This window comes from Egretta garzetta, unplaced genomic scaffold, assembly GCF_000687185.1.
Source record: "Egretta garzetta isolate BGI_Z169 unplaced genomic scaffold, ASM68718v1 scaffold297, whole genome shotgun sequence".
Lineage (NCBI taxonomy): Eukaryota > Metazoa > Chordata > Aves > Pelecaniformes > Ardeidae > Egretta > Egretta garzetta.
The window spans coordinates 150,602-168,787 of NW_009260410.1; the positions used below are offsets into that span (position 1 = coordinate 150,602).

Consider the following 18,186-nt stretch of genomic DNA (forward strand, 5'->3'; position numbering starts at 1 on the left):
TCTTACCTTGCTGGACAAGTGGCTTTGTACAGGTGGCCAGAGGTGCTTTCCTGCTCAGGAGCTTTTTTGGGCTGGAACCCTTTCCTCCTTGGCCCATATTGGCACTCCATTACAATGGCTCTGCTTCCTGGGAACAGAAAGTAATGCACTATTCAAGCAACCACTGAAGCCATCACAGTAAAACGTTAGGGAGGATGAGAGTTCCAAAACAGTTATTTCTGTTTGCCATCAGACTCATCAGAAGGCAGAACACTTAAGTGTAGCAAGCATTCAAATATAGTGCAGATGCTTCTCTCAAAGCATTTAAGGAACACAGAGCATTTTCAAAGCATTTCCCAAACTTACTACACCTCATACACTCCTGCAATATATATGAAAGCAAAATATTGGATTCTGCCCTGGTGAATACCAATAAAAGATTAGCAGCCCTGCAAGTTAACAAAGGAGCACAATGCTGGTAATAAACATAGGAGAAGCAGAATCCCCAAATAACCGAGAAAATCCAGAGCTGAAATCAAAGGTCAGCAGCTATTTCCAGCCTCCTGTTTTAAATCAATACTTCAGAACATGCTGTCCCATAAATTCTTACTTGCAAGTCTGACTTATCTGCTGAATCACACTGTTCCAGTGTGGCATAGCCACACAAAACCAGACAGGCTTAAACAAATATCGCTTAGCTCTAAACTTGGGAGTAAGTGACTTCTTCCAATCAGGCCTCTAACAAAAGGGGTAACAGGCATAGCATTGAAGTGGTCAAGAAAGGAACTTCATCCAAATTTCTTCCACATCACTTTTAGTTATCTTTTATTTATAATTCACATACTCCAGTATGCAGGCAAGGAGCTGCCTATACCACAAGTGATATAACCAAAACCTTTTTAAGTATGACAACAGCAACATAATGTGTTTCCATATGATACCAAATGATTTATTGCCCTACAGTGTGACATTAAAAAAATAATTTAAAATAAATAAATGCAAACAAAGAAATAGGAAATTTAAAAAATAATTATGTATAACAAACAGATATCTTGTCTCTTCTTTAAAAACAAACTTAAAATCAAAGTTCTAGTATTGAAAAGACTTCAACATCTTAAAACTAGTTGTTGCTAACATGAAACTCAAAAGCAATTTGATGGGGCCCTTGTTTTACAAAAGTATCAACGATCCAAACTTCTTATTAAAAATAAAAATCAAGATTTGGATGATTAGTGCATGTTTTACACTACAGGGAGCTACCCAGCTTCTCTGTATTTTCCCACAGCTGGAGCACAGCAAGGAAGGTATTACAGATTGGTTCCGCTTATGCAGAAGGAATAAACTCCTCTGGAACAAGACTTTTGTCCTGCACAGTTTAGAGTTCAGAGATTTAAACTGCAGTTCAGTAAATCATATGTGCAGCCTCTGCTCTGCAGGTGAAAAGGATTTTAATTAATTTCATAGAGGAATTATAAACTAAATCTAAACATACTGGAAAGGCAACACATTAGAAATATCCATAATGACTGTTTGGGGTCTGAACACAGCAAAAAAATATTACAACTTAATTATCTGAGTCTCTATTAGTCCACAACACTTTATACATATATATATATATTTTATATATATATATATATGTATATATATATATATAAATAAATCTACATTTGTTTTTGCTCTAAATATCTTACTGTAACAAAATCAGGCAGATCTTGCAGGAAACTAAAGGTGTCTCATATGCATTTTGGGGAAAAAAATAAAAGTGCAAGTTGTTTTGGCTTTGTTCTTAGCTTTCTTATACTTCACAGTTTATGGCTGAAGTTTAAAACTGGTGTTAATGTTTTACTTTTTCAGTTACTTACAGAAAAAAAAAAAAAAAAAAAAAAAACCCAAACACATAACCTACATTCCAGTCATTCATAGTCTCTGTGTAACAATTAAAACCTGTTCATTTCACATCTGAATGAATTTGCAGTAATTTCACATATGCATTCCATGAGCTAAGTATTTACCAACTTGTGAAGTCTGCATTCATTAACAAAAAAAAAAAAATAAATCTGTCTGCTGAGGTACACTGATGTTTATTTTGCTTTTAAAATGTATTTCATATTTTTAAATGGTGCCATTTAAATAGTTTATTGGCTCCTGTGTAACAAACTCTTCAAAGGATCTCCAAGTTAGGCAAGAATACTCAAACAAGCTCTTACCCTTATGAGAACTTTCATGTCCCGACAGAGCAGATGGGACCTCCATGTAAAGATCTCACCACAAGAACCCCCATCAAAGGGTACATAGCTAATTTCTTTCTAAAGAACAAAACGAATTAATCACAACAAAACATAAGCCTGTGGTTTCAGGGAAACAAGCTCCTTCAGACCATGTCACCCAAGCTACTCTTTTTTTATGTTTGTGCCTTGACTTTTTTAACACTAAGAACACCTTAAAGATCCTTCTTTATGGCCAGTTGGCAACTGATGTTGAAATTTTGAAAGTAGTTATTAAAAGAAAAGTTTAGTTACCTGCATTGACAAAGGGGATCCCATCATATGGGACATACTGAGATTTCCACATCAACCGTGTGGCAGGTTTGGCTGGGCTTGGAGACTGGCGCGTCCCCCACACACTTTGTGTTTGCTGCTTGTGTAGCGTTAGAACACTCTCTAATTCTGTCTCGCTCACACAATAGCCGCGGTACGAGTCCCCAATTTTCTGCATGGAAAGGAGGTGAAATAATAAGATTATTCACCCAGCTGACTGCTGAACATTACACAAAAAACCCTAAAGCAGTCAGGGACTCTGGCAGGTGAGGACATAGGCTCAGATTTTTGGCATTTCGTGGGTTTTTTTCCCCATGCTAGTACCCTCACAAATAGATTTACTGTAGGATCTAACACCAGAGCAGTCCCCACCGAGATCAAGGGTTTGTCAGCCCTCCAAGACCCTAAGTACACCAAGAGCCCCTGAAAAGATTAGTTACTGCCAACTCTGATTTCCACAGGACAACTTCGCTCCTGTTGTTTCCCCCAACACACACTTCAGTTGCAGTCACCTCCCAGACAAACTTGTCTTAAGTGAACATTTTCACTTCACTTCCACAGAGGCTCTGTGAAACACTAAAAAATGTCTGCGCATGTACTTCAACACACACACGCTGCACTGAGCTGGAGCAGAATATACCTGCTCGTACCCCCAGTAACTACCTCACCCTTTTAGTGCATGAACTTTGAATTGAATGTCCCACATAATATCCCTCCCGATCTTCAAGGCACTCTTGATTCTCAATGTAATACACAAACATAATGTGCCAGATTTGCCGTGTGCAAACTGATGACCATTTCAATGAACTCTGCTAAGCTCTGGGCAACTCCAGAAATATTGCATCTAACCTGACTCAAAGTTAAAAAAAAACAAAACCAAAAACCCCCAAACCCATGAACAACTTGCTGACTTTGCAACATCCCCTGCGACAGCTGTTCAGCTACTCATAGCCATCACAGCTGGTTCAGTGCTGGTCTACCAGGGCCAGCCAGCAAGCAGCAAAAGCACTGAGACAGAGAAGAGCTTTCCATCTGAATTCAGAACTCTGTGCTCACTTCTGTTCATATGCAGCTCAGGATCAGGCTGACCAAGCAGCTGGAAGTAACACTCAGAGCAGATTGCCAGTTCAGCCTTACAGCGTATCTGTGGGGCAAACGCGTGGTGAATAAGTACTAAAGTCTGATGGATCTATTTTGCCACCTTCAATGACAGAGCAGCCAGATGTCTAAATAACACTGACCACAAAAGCAGCAAGTTTATTATCGCACAAATACTGTAGTGACGACTGCATAAAACCTGTCACATAGCCACCTAAGAAAAACAAAATGTCTGTCGTTAGCAAGACCTGAAGTCAACAAAGAACAAATTAACTCCTTGTGAATGAACTGGGCCAGCACGGTGTTGCTGCTAGCGCAAGCCCAAAAGCAGAGGGTTATGTATGCACTGGCTGCGTGAGTCATTCTGAGATACCAGTTGCTTACACTTCAGCAGCTCACTGCACTGCAAGCACACTGCACCAGCAGTCAAGAAAGTCTACACAGGCTGCACTCTCACAGCTGTGGAGAGAAAGAGAAGCTGGCAATTGTTTAGCCAGAAATAATAACAACAATCCTGTCCAAAACTTGATCTGAACAGTCCAGGAGAAGCGAAGCAGCACGAGAAGTACCACAGTCCCTTCTTTACAGAAACCTGGGATGCCTTCTTTTGCAAGAGGGATTACAGTACCACTCCACACAGCGAATACTGCATGACCAGCATTTTTCTTTCCACATCTTGTACCTGTCACTATAACTAGGTTGCTGACCTTATTCTAGGGAGATGAAAGACGACTGATAAAACTGTTGTGCCAGAAAAGCAGTGATAACAGTTAAGGCACCGTCTCCTGTTCTGGCTTTACCTCTGTGCAAGATCGATCATTTTCCCACAATTGGTGGAAAGGGAGGAGAAGAAGAAAATCATATAGCATATAGAATCCCTGCTCTCTAGGAGCTTCCCAAGTAGGAACAAATGGACAAAGGATACCACCTGCCCCACACAAATAAATTAACTCAGCTTGTACAGTTGATTAATTAATGCAGTTTTTAATTACACTCTATTTCAGTATGCTGCTGCACACTGGAAACGCATTCTGATCAGACCACTGAAAACTAAACAGATTATAGAAAATAACTTTTTTTTTATTATTTAAAATCTACTTTTTATTAACAATATAATGACCCTGAAGAAATCTGATACTTTCCAACCCTGTAACTCCAGCCAAGCTTCTAGACAAAAAAAGGAGCAATTCCTTCTCTCTCCCCTGGCCTCATCTCAGCAAGTACATAAAAGCTTACACTGAAGTACACATATCAAGACTACAGTTTTCCTTAAGGAACTAACAGTGGGATACCAGAGGCTGTCTATGCACAGCAAGTGTAAGCTGAACGTTTTATGGCAGTCAGGGAATCAACACCAAATACAGAGCTCAGTGCTAATTTTGGACAGCTGCAGCTTTTACTGCTCCGTGTTTGCCTGCAGTACTAACTGCCAAGGAGTCATTGCCCTTGTTCAGACTTGGCCAGCTCCCTGGGATATACGATTGGCAGCACGAACCGAGGCTATGCCACAGCTTCACCGGCTGGCATCTTCTGTGAAATTCACACAGAGCTCCACGCTGTTTGTTTCTATCCTGGCAAATAACTGAAAGAGTGGAATTGTGAGTTGCCATATTTAACTGTACCTCTACTAGATCTCCAAATACCAGTTGGACCCTTCTATCCTGTTTCTAGTAACAAAACATTCTGCAAGACTGTCACACCTGAAAGATAAATGACACCTCAAAATCCCATTGTCTCTAGTCTGTGCCCATGAAAAGGCATGTGCATCCTAGCAGTCTCTAGTGGATTTAAGCTGTGTAACTGACAAACTCAGCAAAGCAGCTCTGCTGATAACACACAAGGAAGAAGAGAATTTGGGTTATTCCTCCTTGGATGGGCTCACTGCAGGGAGAACAGCAACAAAATAATTTTTTTAAAGGAACAGGGAGGCTTAATGCATGCAGGCAATAGTTCTGCTGAACATTGCATACAGGCAATAGTTCTGTTGTTTATATCCTCAGAACACATTCAAACAGACATTACTTTGATTTAATTTTCTTTAAAAATAAGAATTCTTCTACAAATGCTACTGTTGTGGATTTTAAACACAGCAGGTAAAATTTCTTGTAACAGATTCAGATAGACCATAATACAAGTGCTCCTATAAAATGAAACCAATAATAAATGATTCAGATAAGCTACATCAATGTTACGACAGGGAAGTATGCCACATAGAGCTAAAAACACAGTTACAGGGGTTATACATCTTACTGAACTTGAACAACTAACTGGCTATTTGAATTGACTCATTTGTTCTGTGAAAACAGCATCTCCACCATGGAAGAATTAGTGTTATTAATTTTCTGACCTCTTAATTCTTAAGTTGATATAACAGTGGAAAATACCATTTATATGAAATAAAGGGCATATAACAAAAAGAGGAATAGATTAATATATTTAGTAAATTTTAAGTATTTTTCTAACTGGATACAGAAAGAAATTCCATTTCTAAGTCCCTGCAACTGCAATTTCCAGTTATCCGTGGCCAAGCCAATAGGAAAAACCTCAAATTGTAGGGATATCTAAAGAGGTGAACCAGCTAGAGATAGTATGAGTTTTCCTCTAAAAAAAGTATTAAGAGAAAGTAAAATAAACATCTATCAGGAAAAGTCTGGTAGTAGGAGGAAGGGGTAGGTGATCTCTCGAGAATCTTCCCATCTCCCCTTCCTTCAAATGATTTATGATGCATTCTAGCTGTTGATATCATCTCAGTCACCAACACGGTTCTGCAGACATCTAACAACATGCAAATAAAGAGAGAGTTCTGTTTAGGTCAAAAGCCATCACTGGGAATAAAGACAGAGCATTTTTTTTAAGAAAAGAGAAAAAAAACACAAGTAACCATGCTGGTACCAAAAAAAAAAAAAAAAAAAAAAAAAAAAAAAAAAATCTATGAGAACACCTAAACCAGAAATCCTTAATAAAACACTGACATTAAGGTGCTCTGTTAAGTCCCAGACTTGACCCTGGCTAGTCACATGGATTTTGATTTCTAAGTGACAGTACAAACTAATATGAACAGTTGCAGACTTAGGCCATACAAAAGCAATTTTATTCTTTAATTAATGGATCACTAAGGGCAACAAAAAATGTTTGCTGAGCAGAAGACAGCAGAGCTTGCACTGTAGTTCGAGAGTGAACTCTAACACAGCACAAAAAGTGTGGAGCAGTGGCTTTTCCCAGCACTGTATGGCATCAAGATTTCAGCAGCACATTTTTTGCTTCAGGAGCTGTTGATGGCCAGTTTTTCTAGTATTCCCAAGAAAGCAAGGGATTCCATAGCATTTTATGTGTTTCAATGTGCTAGTAGTACCAGCTTCATAATATTCATATATTCATATTTCATAATACCAGGAAGCTTGAACACAACTTTTACAACTATGAACATTATTCCTTCCACGGAACAGGATGAGTATCTTTGATCCAGATGATGAAAAGTTAAGTCAGAATTCTTTGCAGCCCACCTCACAGTTCCTGAGACGGCGTGCCCATGCAGGCGTATTTGGCGGCAATGGCTGGAGAGGGCTGGGAAAGGGATCTTCCACTACCCTGAAAAATAAAAAAAAAAAATAAATAGTAAAAATCTATACAAACATCCATGAAAGCAACAGCTTAGTCTAAACTACAGGTAACATATCAAATCAGTGCATTATGTATAACTGTACAGCATATGATCAAACCCAGATATTTTATCAACTTGCCTTAAAAACCTGGGGTTCATTTTCCCCATATTCTATGTAATTGTTAAAAATAATTCACAGTAAATGCAAGTAAATATAAAAAAAAACCCCCACTGTTTTCTACATTCAAGCAGACCTCTGAGCATTCACTATTCACAGTATTCTTCCTTGACAACAACAGATAAAGTGTGGTGAAACAGGCGAGCTGATTTTCTTGATAATTGTCTTAGACTGATGTTAGAATGCTAAAGATTAAAACCAGTATCAATCACTTGTTAAATGCTGTACATTTTAGCATATTTTAAATTACTGAAAACTAGCTCCAATAACTATTTTAAGTACCTAGTTTCTCCATTCCTTAAATCCTATGGCAGAAACAATGCTTACTCGATGTTTATTATTGCAAAACTCAAGTGCATCACCTCCTGTCCATACAAATACATCTTCTTTCCAGAAATATTTTATTTAGTATGTGAATTATTATCCATTCACAAACCGTTTCTCTTCACTTCAAGTGCTTCTCGAATATATATAGTTAGTGCCATAGTGAGATTATTCTAATCTTGTCCACATCTCTATTTCAAAAGAGCATAAACCACTGCGAAGTCAGTCTGCAGTCCACAGAACAAATGTCATCTTCGGGGTTTTTTGGGGGGCTTTGTTTGTTTATTTGGAGTAATTTCAGTAATTTGCACTGTGCACCCCTATTGCTCTGGTCAGAATACATCCAACTATCTCTGGAATAGAGGTGCTTTAATTACTTCTTTCCACTGCTCTGGCACATAAAAAAGCTGCCTGCAGACACAATTAGCTACATATATTTCACTAATACTAAGGGTTCATAATCTCTATTCAATGGTAATTTGTGACAACCATTGCAAAAAACAAACTGCAAGAAAAAAAGGCAGTACTAACATTGGATCAAAATGATTGCTCATCCTTTTAACTCCTGACCTTACCTGGCGGTTGTTTTTTTTGATACGGTGAGAGATGCCTGTGGATGTAGAATGTAACTGCTTGCACTGTCTGCTATAGCAGCCACGGCCACAGTCTGCAAGTTCCCATCACCACACTTCTCTTCCGAGACATCTTTGCAAAAATAAAACATCCTCCTAGTTAATAACTGAACTCAGAATGGGGAAATGACAACCTATGATTAAACTTGTGCGTTGAAAAAGCAAGCACTTTGACATATGAGGTAAGATTTCTAGATAGTAAAGTAGTTTAATAGTTGTGAATCAATACTCAAACTCCAGGCACACATATGAAGATACACTTGATAAGGCTGTTTGTACTCAAGGACTGTGGTAATCATGCTACTGCTAATGAATCCTTCAACAACAAAGCAAATAATTAGAAGAACTCGTAAATTACTCTGCTTTACATTTCCACAAATTCATATAGGACTGCACAAGTATTTTGTCTGGCTGCAAATCACACACTGGTTGCTTTTAAAATAAGAAAAAAAAAAAAAAAAAAAAGGAGACTACGATACTGCTTTGTACATGGAAAAGAACACCTGAACAAGTGTCCTGGTTTCAGCTGGGATAAAGTTAATTTTCTTCCTAGTAGTTGGCATAGTGCTGTGTTTTGGATTTAGTACGAGAAGAATGTTGATAACACATTGATGTTTTAGTTGTTGCTAAGCAGTGCTTACACTAGGCAAGGACTTTTTCAGCTTCCCATGCTCTGCCAGGTGTACAGGAGGCTGAGAGGGGGCACAGCCAGGACAGCTGACCCCAAATGGCCAAAGGGGTATTCCATATCATATGACATCATGCTCAGTATATAAACTGGGGGGAGTTGGCTGCGGGGCAGTGATCGCTGCTTGGGACGGGTGAGGCATCAGTCGGCGAGTGGTTGCATCACTTGTTTTTCCTGGGTTTTGTCTCTCTCTTCCTCCCTTGTTGTTTTCCTTTTTATTACAATATTAATATTTCAATTATTAAACTGTTCTTACCTCAACACACAAGTTTTCTTATTTTTGCTCTTCCAATTCTCTCCCCCATCCCACCCGGGGGTGGGAGGGGAGGGTGAGCAAGCGGCTGTGTGGTGCTTAGTTGCCAGCTGGGGCTAACCCACGACAACAAGCAAAACCAGGCTTCTTGTAATTGAATCTGACATGCTGTTAGAACAAATGTTTTAGCCTTTCTTGATAACAGGGAGCATCCATAAGCCAAAAAATACTGTTAGACTGAAGCCTGTGTGTAGAGTTAAACAAAAACATAATGGGAAACTGTGAAAGCAGATATTTGATACTTTGGTCTCAAGGTAAAGAAAAGGGAGCTCCCTTTAGATGCGGGATTTTTGCCCTTCAATTATGAAAGCTTCTTTCCCCCATCCCAAGGGAGAGAGATAAGCTATTGACTCAGTACAGAAGTCACTCCGCTAGAAAGCTTATGCCAGAGGATTCATAACTGTGCACCTCAGAGCAACATCACTCTGGCTCAAAGCTGAGAGCACTGGTTCCTTCTACATAGACGTTCCCTTAATACACCAAGGTCTACTCTGAAGCCTGTGTCCTTTCATGTGTTACCACCACCTGCAGGGAAGTGAAACTCAAGGGCTGACAGTCCATTCTCCTTCCCCTTTAATCTCCATAGTAAACCACTGACAAGTCTTCCTAACTGTCTTTTAAAGATCGAATAACTACAAAGTCTTTTACACAGTAAATCTCTAGGAAAAAAAACAAAAACAAAAACCCCTGTAGCACTGTTGCAGAACACATATTCAAATACTGTGAAATGGAGCTATTTGCAAACAGGGAGCTCCATGTAGAATGAAAAAGGGAATACAAAAATACAATTCAGCATTGCAACTTACTGCCTACAAAAAAAAGTAGCAGCAATTCTTTAGTAAGTGAAGGCTCACAGTCAGCTTGAAGTCACGTAAGACTACACTGTAACCAAATGGTGGTTTTACCCCTGCAAGAGCAGGTGGAGCGGGAGGAAAGGATCAGCATTAGGACAGGAGCAACCCTTTCAATGCAGCCTCATGAAACCATATTCCAACTATAAGTGAAAGAGGCTGGCACATGACTTGAATCCCAACTCTTTTTTTTCTATCCACCCAGCGTCAGGACTCTATCAGTCTTACCTTTGACCTCTCATTCCACAGGGGCGCTAGCACTCAGATTTTGAGAATTTGCTCAGATTTTGAGAATTATGTACAGAAAATGCAAAAATGTGGTAACCTAGTTCTCAGTCTTATTCTGCAAATGTGAACTAGTACATTTTGCCACCCAGCAAGCCTTGCAGATAATCAATGCCTTCAGATTTCAGTATGTCCCTCTTCTGAAGAAAAGCTTAAAATCAGCACTTCTAATTGTACATCTCACCACATACTTAGAATGTGACAGTTAACGCACTGAGGGAAAAAAATTAGCAATGAAGTGGAAGTTACATCTCATTTTCTTCATTGGAAACTGAATTTCTACCTATGTACTTCATTCCCGGCCTCACAAAAGATGCATCAACACAAGTGATCTCTGGAACAGACCAGAATAACATTAATTCTTCTATCTGCATTACATGAATTAACTACTTCATTCAAAATGAAGTAAACAGACAGTGAAAATTTGAAGCTGACAGTACAGCTGTCTGACTTGGCACAAATATCCTTGTTAATGGTAAATAAGGCAAGAACCAGCTTTCCGCTTGATATCTCAATTTATCCATCACGTATCTAAAATAAGCATAATAGCTCTTATTTCATAAGGCTTTTGTCCAACAGAAAACATGGTGTGTGGGGTGTGAGATTCATAATCAGAAAGCAGATTCTGCAAGTATCTATTTTTGTCTTATAACTGACTAAGGAAAGGAAACACATACAAACAAGGTGCTTAAAAAGAGATTGTGCAGGACGTGCTTAGAACACACACCCTCAAGTCCCACAGGTTAAACTCACCCTGCGTGCTGGTCACATCCAGAAGCTGACCTTGAGGAATAATCACTTGGGCCATTCCTGGCTGGGCAGAAGGAATGACATGCAGCACCTGTCCATTTTCTGACTGGCTGGCAACAATCATCTGTAAGGCAATCACACAAAAGCATGAATGGCACTAGTTTGTATGGTGATCATCATGCAGCGCGACTGGGCTTGCTTATTACCAGAACAGGAAAATTTCTGGTTGGAATTAGGGCCTATAAATTAACTTGATTTCACATAATAAGGAAACTGCCTATTTACTGTCAATTTCTTAAAATTATTTTCCCCCTTTTAGAATAACCCTTTAATTGATTAAAAGAGAGAAAAAAAACCCACCTTACGGGATTCTACAATAAATCACTTTTTGAAACTTATAACAGCATTATTAAAGCTACCAAAAACCTGAAAGCCATTCATATTTGGATTCACTGTAACCCCATTCACAGGCTGGCAGAATTAATCATAACATATAAAAATTTTGACCTTTACTCCTAAGAAACTGACCTCTACGGGCAGCATTTTATGCAAAAGCAGATAGAATAAAAGGTCCAGGACTTAAAAAAAAAAAAATTCAATCTCCTAGAATTCTGGAAAACTTAAACAACTCCTTATGGTAAATTTTCCCATAATTACCAAGGACTTGTTCCCAACAACGTTATAAAATCTAGAATAATATAAAATATCACCTTGTTCCTGATTTATTACACTTTAAATGGGTGAACGGTCTTTTAGTGCCAGTGCAACACATGCCTACCAAACCCTCTGGGTGAGAGGATACCTTTTTACAAAATAAGCATTGAGAATTACAAAGCAATCTTTTAAGCAAATTAATTGGGGGGGGAGAAGAGGAGACATAATGGGTTAGCATATTGCTAATGTTTCAAACCCCCCTTGAAAAAACCACAGAGACACTTATCCAAGGAATATAGAGAAAGCAGCAGTGGTAGAAGTATGAGAAGTCTCAAACAAAACCATCCAGGCTTGATAATGAGAAAAGACCTAAGCTGTTTAATAAAATTAGTAATGGCTGGAGACAGGATTTGCCTACCTGAGGAAGGGCAAACGAAACATGAACTGAACCACTGAAAAGTTTCACCTTGTTGCTAAAGCCTGAGTCAGCTGTTGTTACAACAAACAAGCACCAGGTAAAAGAGTTCTTCTAAGAGCGCTCCCCCATCTGTGAACACACCACCTGCCCTGTTTCAGACACACTCACCACGGGCGCACTGGGCCCTCCTAGGGGCTGCAGCTCATAGAGAGGCTGCCCGGTCTGGTCTACCAGGTGGAACTCCTCTGCAGAGTGAGGCTGTGGTTGGGGTGGCCGCGCAGGCGCAGCCAATGATGGAGAACTGCCCGAGAGGTGTACTGCAATGGGCAAGGCTGCGGGAGAGTCACTCTGTCCAAACAATGGATCCCTGGAATCCATGCAGGTTAGATGCTTTCACAGAGGAAAACCAGTAAAATGTACTTTAATCTTGAGTAGCAATTTCTATTAAAAAAAAAAAAGAAAGAAAAAGAAAAAGAACATTTAAAACCAGTGTGCTGTACTGTATACTGGGACAGAACTCTTGTCCTTCTGATCAAGAGGCTACTAGTTAACACTAGCAGTTCAGTTTTTGTTTTCTGTTTCTATGCTGAAAATATATTCATATTTCTGCTTCCTAGAACGAAGTCTCTCTACTAAAGGGAAAGAAAATCCCTTGTGCCCCAAATCTGTTCCCCAAAAGCACTCATCACTTTAAAACATCTCAAGTCTACCCAGAAACTGAAACAACTTATGCCAAAACTGTAAACATCCACCAACTTGATTTGACTTCAAAAGAAATCCTAGATACTATTCCACTTGGCCTTTAGATACACGCATTTAGCTACGAAGACAAAAATCTCTACATGCTTTCTTAGTTCTTTACCACAGAAGAAACACAAGCAACACAAAAGCACCAATTCAAGTCCAAGAACTACAGTGCAAGACCAAGAATCAGATTTTGCAAGTCTCAAAAAATAGGTACTCAGACCTTATTCTCATCAAGCTCGCAGAATCAAGGTCTTACAGCACATCCCATTTTCCTTAAATGTAAATGTTTAAGTGCAAATATCTGCCTTATTGAAACTCCGACAACACAAATATTAAACATGTAAAAATAATGGAAAATAGGCAGCCATTGTGTAAAATATCATGTCAGGCTGTCATTTGGCCAATACAAATCCAAAGAGTAGGGAAAAATGTTTCTAAATTTAATATTGAAGTCAGATCTGGGCCAAATAAGACAAATAAGACAAATAAAGGCAAGGAAAAAAACACATTGATGAAATACCACACAAAGTCAGATCTGGGCCAAATAAGACTATAAAAGCAAGGAAAAAAACACATTGATGAAATACCACACTGTAAATTCATCAGAGAGGATGTAAAGAAAGCATCTACAAAGACAGGACATTCATACCTCACCTGAAAAAAAACGGTCATTTGTTTCTGACTCTCCTGTACTATTACAGTTGCCTACGAACAAATCGTTAGATCCTTCCATAGCAATGCCATGGTCAGCTCCATTTTCTTCCATTACAAGATGACCTGAAACAGTTACAAAAGTTTATTTCAGCCTTCTGCACTTCAGCCTCAGACAAGACATTACTGCAGGGTTTTTTTCGGTCTTATGAATTTAGTCTTACAAGTTCTAACGCCGTTGCAAGCTAACAGCAAAGCCCTCAAGAAATCCTTGCCTCTTTATCGTTTCATTACTCACTGCAGAAAAATTTCAGTGCGTTGCTCCAGGAGTATAGTTTAGCCTCTTGTACAAGACAATTTGCTTGGCTTGTCATTCCACACACAGATACAAAACACACATACATACTCTCATGATTTTCAACTAAATATGTCTCCAAGCATTCAACTAACAGCCATACACACCTAGAGAACACTTGATATTTAAAGATATGCCAGGACTGCTTTACAAAAATATTAGTCATCTACTTCCATAATCAACAGACAGGATTTGCGTTATCCAACTCCGTGATACAGCCATCTTGAAGTAAATTACATTTGTTTTAAAGGGTTATAAAACAACACACAATGAAATAAAATTTCTATTGTTAGTCTACAGCAGTAAGCTTTGGGCAGGAAAAACACCAGGTATCTGAAACCAAATTTGGCATTAATCATGTGACGAAAGACAAAAAGACAAGAGTTCCTGGCACTTCCTATCCCAAAAACAAGTACTCCAAGGAGCTCAGTTGCGCACTATAAACCTCCAAGCAAACAGAGAATATTGGTGAATTGCCACATCCACAAGGTAAGGCTTTCACCCAGACAGTACACCCTGTAAAGCAGTGAGCAATCATAAGCAGCAAGAAAAATGATAAATTAACTTGGACCCTATGTTACTAAAGTACATATATACTAGACTACACACATAATATGCGAAACTGAACAGAAGAAAACTTAATTCCTGCAGTTTGGGGTGAGGGAGGGGGAAAGGTGTTCAGCATTTTTCCCTTCAGTATTTATTTTAAAGACAGGCAGCATTATATTAGCATATGGCTCCTACCAGCTTTATCTTCTTCACTATATCTTCTTCACTACACCACACAGTAAATTCCTTGAGACGGACCTTCTTGGCTGTGATATTTCAACTGTTAACAGCTTTAGTAAGGAGAAGTAAAAGGCTAGAGAGTCGCTTGAAAAGAAATGTACAACCCTGGAAGCACAAGTTTATTTTGCTTTGCAAAGACATAAAGGACCACAGGCAAAGTAAATCCACATCTCCTTGGCTTTTGAAGCTGAATAAAGCATCCTGCTGATACAAACAACATTGTGAAGTTAAGCTGCTCATATGCTCAGTATACTAAATACTTTAATCTAAAGCAGATTTATTTTTCCATTCAATTTTCAAGTGATGACACTCCAAACCAAGTTCCAAATGAAGTTATCTCAAATTTACCAAATACTTTGTAGCTTTGGATCTGAGAACAATTATGAGATGCTTCAGTTAAATGTCTGAAGCATGTTAGCAGCAAATGAAAAGAAGACAGAAAACTAAATTTCATCATCACTCAAGCATTTCCCCTCATTTAAAAGATATAAGGAGGATATGCCAGTTTTGACAAAGCCGCACATTTAGTTCTTTGAGATAAACTGAAGAAGTTTGTTCCAGAGATACCGATGGCATGTACCCTGAGCGTGCTGGAACCCAAGTACAGAACACAAGGACAGCTGTATCAGGACGGACTAACGGCACGAGTAGCCAAATATCCTGTATCTAACACTGGTTAATAATAAAGCTCAGGGAAAAAATGACAGCAGTAGGGTAAATATACAGTGATACATATCCAGCTTCCTCTTATAAGCAGCCCAGAAATGTCTGAAGTTTTATCTGTGTTTAAAAAATGCTCATGGTACATTTTTTGCCCTGTGATTTTGCCCAATCACTGTTCTAACCCAGGCAAACCATTGGCACACACATCACTCTGGACAATGAACTTCATAGGTTAATGAAACCTGGAGGGTTAAACCAAGTGCTGTGCAACCCCAAACAAAAAAGATTTTTTTTTTTGTCTTAAAGAAACATACTTTTACAGGTACTTACAAGTGCATATATTGTTAAGAAATTCTATAGTTATATATATTTTGCTAACAAATTTCCCAAATGAGGCAGTTAAATCCTGTATACATATATACATATGAGTATTTTGTCACATATGAGTAAATAACAAGTATCTCTTCTTTTCATAAACATTGTACGTAAGCGCCACAAAAATTTCCAATCTAACGGATGCCACATTTATCAACAGGTTGAAGGAGAAACGTGGGAGTTTAATGTTGGTGTAAAACAGGACCGACAGCTGTATCCTCAGGGCACACACCAAATGGGCAGCTCCTCATGCCTCAGCTTTAGCCTTAATGCAGCTCCACCCAAACCCCTCTGTGGGCTGCTCTGCATGAAGTCCACTGACTTCCCTTTGCTCAAAATCAACGGAAATCTATGGCCATTGCTATCTTTGGTTCAACTCTACAAAGCCAGCAAGCAGCCACAGAAATTGCTAGCGCAGGCAAACACGATAACCATTATGAGCATTTTATGCAGGGTCTCACAGACAGGATCTTCAAGAGAGCAAACAGTACACACTGCAATCTAGCCTACACGTTGCCATCAGTGGTTCAATTCCAAAGACAAACGCACTGATAGCTCAAGATCATTTCGCAAAACACAACAGGAGGTCAGATCTCCGTTAATTCAGCCATCGAGAACTCCTGTGATAACACAGCTGACAAAGCCAGGGGCACCTCTCGCAATACTAGGTTTGTCATCCCCAGACACATTTTGCACAATACTGGGTGCTCTCAACAGGAACAGGATTTCAATGCCCACTCTGAGATTAACCTTTCTCCTAACAGGTGCAATCGCCTCTCTAATCCAGAAGCCTACATACTGACTCTTTATATACACAAACTTTTAAAGGCACTAACAGAAAAGTCAAACCAGCATTACTTTAAAATCCTATTATTGACCAGTCACATCTCCGCTCTGCCTTAAGGCACAGTATTAGATTTCTGTATTTTCTTGCCCCCAATTCTTTATTCTGTGGTAATACCTATACACACCAACTAAAAGCAGTTAGTTGTTCTAGCCTGACATAATTTTAAGGCCTTGTCTGAAGGCTTGCTTCTGCCTTCCCTCAGTTACGAGGCCTCCTTGTGAAGGCAGCGTACAGCTGGATCCCAAAGGGAAGGACTGTCTTTCAATATCCCAGAGATAATTATTTTAACACTGAGTCAATATTGCAAGAGTTCAGTTCTGAGAAGAAGAAACCTAACCTGTTAAAAACACCTAAGTCTGTTGTGATAATAAGCTAGGAGTACTCTGTTGGAGCAGGAAGGAGGAAATCCTACATTTTTCAAGCTTCAAGTCCTCAATGCATACCCATTAAAAAAAAAAAAAAAAAATCAAAGCTTGACTGTGCAAGTTCATGTTTTCAGCACTTCCAACAGCAATATTCCCCATTCTGGTTTTAATTTATACTTCTTGACAGGAAATACATACAGTTGAATGCCTCACCAACAATCTTTTTTGGGTTTTCCAGTAAATGTTTCAGAAGTTTTATAAAAATATTTAAGATAATTGCATAGCTTACAACAGTTAAACACTCTATCTGAAAAAGCCACCTCTGATGACATTTCTCTACCACCATTATAAAGGGCATACATTACAGCAAAAGGTAACAGGGAGGAAACTAGGATATGGTGATACCCCTAAGTACATGAGTTACAATTAGCTTCACATTAACTTGTACCAGGTTTGAGATTTAGCTTATTACTGTCATGGAAGTGCAGGCAGACAATGTAAAGACTGCTCAGAAGATCTGGGGATTCCAACTTAAAAAGGTTTTTCAAGTAAATCACTTCTGTGTAGCTAGCACAAGTACCTGGAAACGCACCTGTGCCAATTACATTGACAAACAACGTTAGGTCTTTTAAATACACTTAAGAAACAGAGGAGATTTCAGAGTCTCACAAAACATAAAGACTCAATACCTGCCCGCTCCAACAAGTTGCCCCAACTGGACTTACCACACAGGGAAAGCTCAACTGTTCCCCCGAGAGGCCACAAGTAACTGTCAAAAAGGCGGGAAAAGGAGACAGATAAACAAGCATACAGCAGGCACTCACACAAGCAGCCTTCTCCCAAAAAACCAAATTCACTTACAGCTTTTTTGAGAGCCCCCTGCACGTTGGGCTTATTGCTTCTACCAGGAAGTTTATTGTTGATGCGCCGCTTTACGCGCAAAGCAGCACAACCCGAATTACACCAGGACGGCACCATCAGCAGAGCGAACAGGCCCCCCCACACACAGACCCACACCCACACCAGCTCACCGGCTCCAGCAACGCCGCAGCCCCCCAGGGGAACCACTCACCGCCGCGGGGGCAA

General features: G+C 39.3%; 1 protein-coding gene across 3 annotated transcripts in view; it reads right to left on the reverse strand.

Annotated features, from left to right (window-relative positions):
• CARF (calcium responsive transcription factor) overlaps nt 1-15,024 on the reverse strand; it is a 34,741-nt gene extending 19,717 nt beyond the window's left edge. Inside the window, exons 1-9 of one of the 3 annotated variants that reach the window (XM_035899076.1) lie at nt 14,806-15,024; nt 13,710-13,832; nt 12,477-12,749; nt 11,240-11,360; nt 10,770-10,820; nt 8,293-8,422; nt 7,118-7,202; nt 2,499-2,688; nt 7-127 (exon numbers count right to left, since the gene is read on the reverse strand). In XM_035899076.1, the coding sequence (XP_035754969.1) occupies nt 7-127; nt 2,499-2,688; nt 7,118-7,202; nt 8,293-8,422; nt 10,770-10,820; nt 11,240-11,360; nt 12,477-12,686 (908 nt within the window). In that variant the 5' untranslated portion in view covers nt 12,687-12,749; nt 13,710-13,832; nt 14,806-15,024. Of the gene's footprint in view, nt 1-6; nt 128-2,498; nt 2,689-7,117; nt 7,203-8,292; nt 8,423-10,769; nt 10,821-11,239; nt 11,361-12,476; nt 12,750-13,709; nt 13,833-14,805 lie in introns of those variants that run through there. The other 2 variants (XM_035899077.1, XM_035899078.1) reach the window with 2 other exon arrangements.
• Between the last annotated feature and the right edge of the window lie 3,162 nt (nt 15,025-18,186).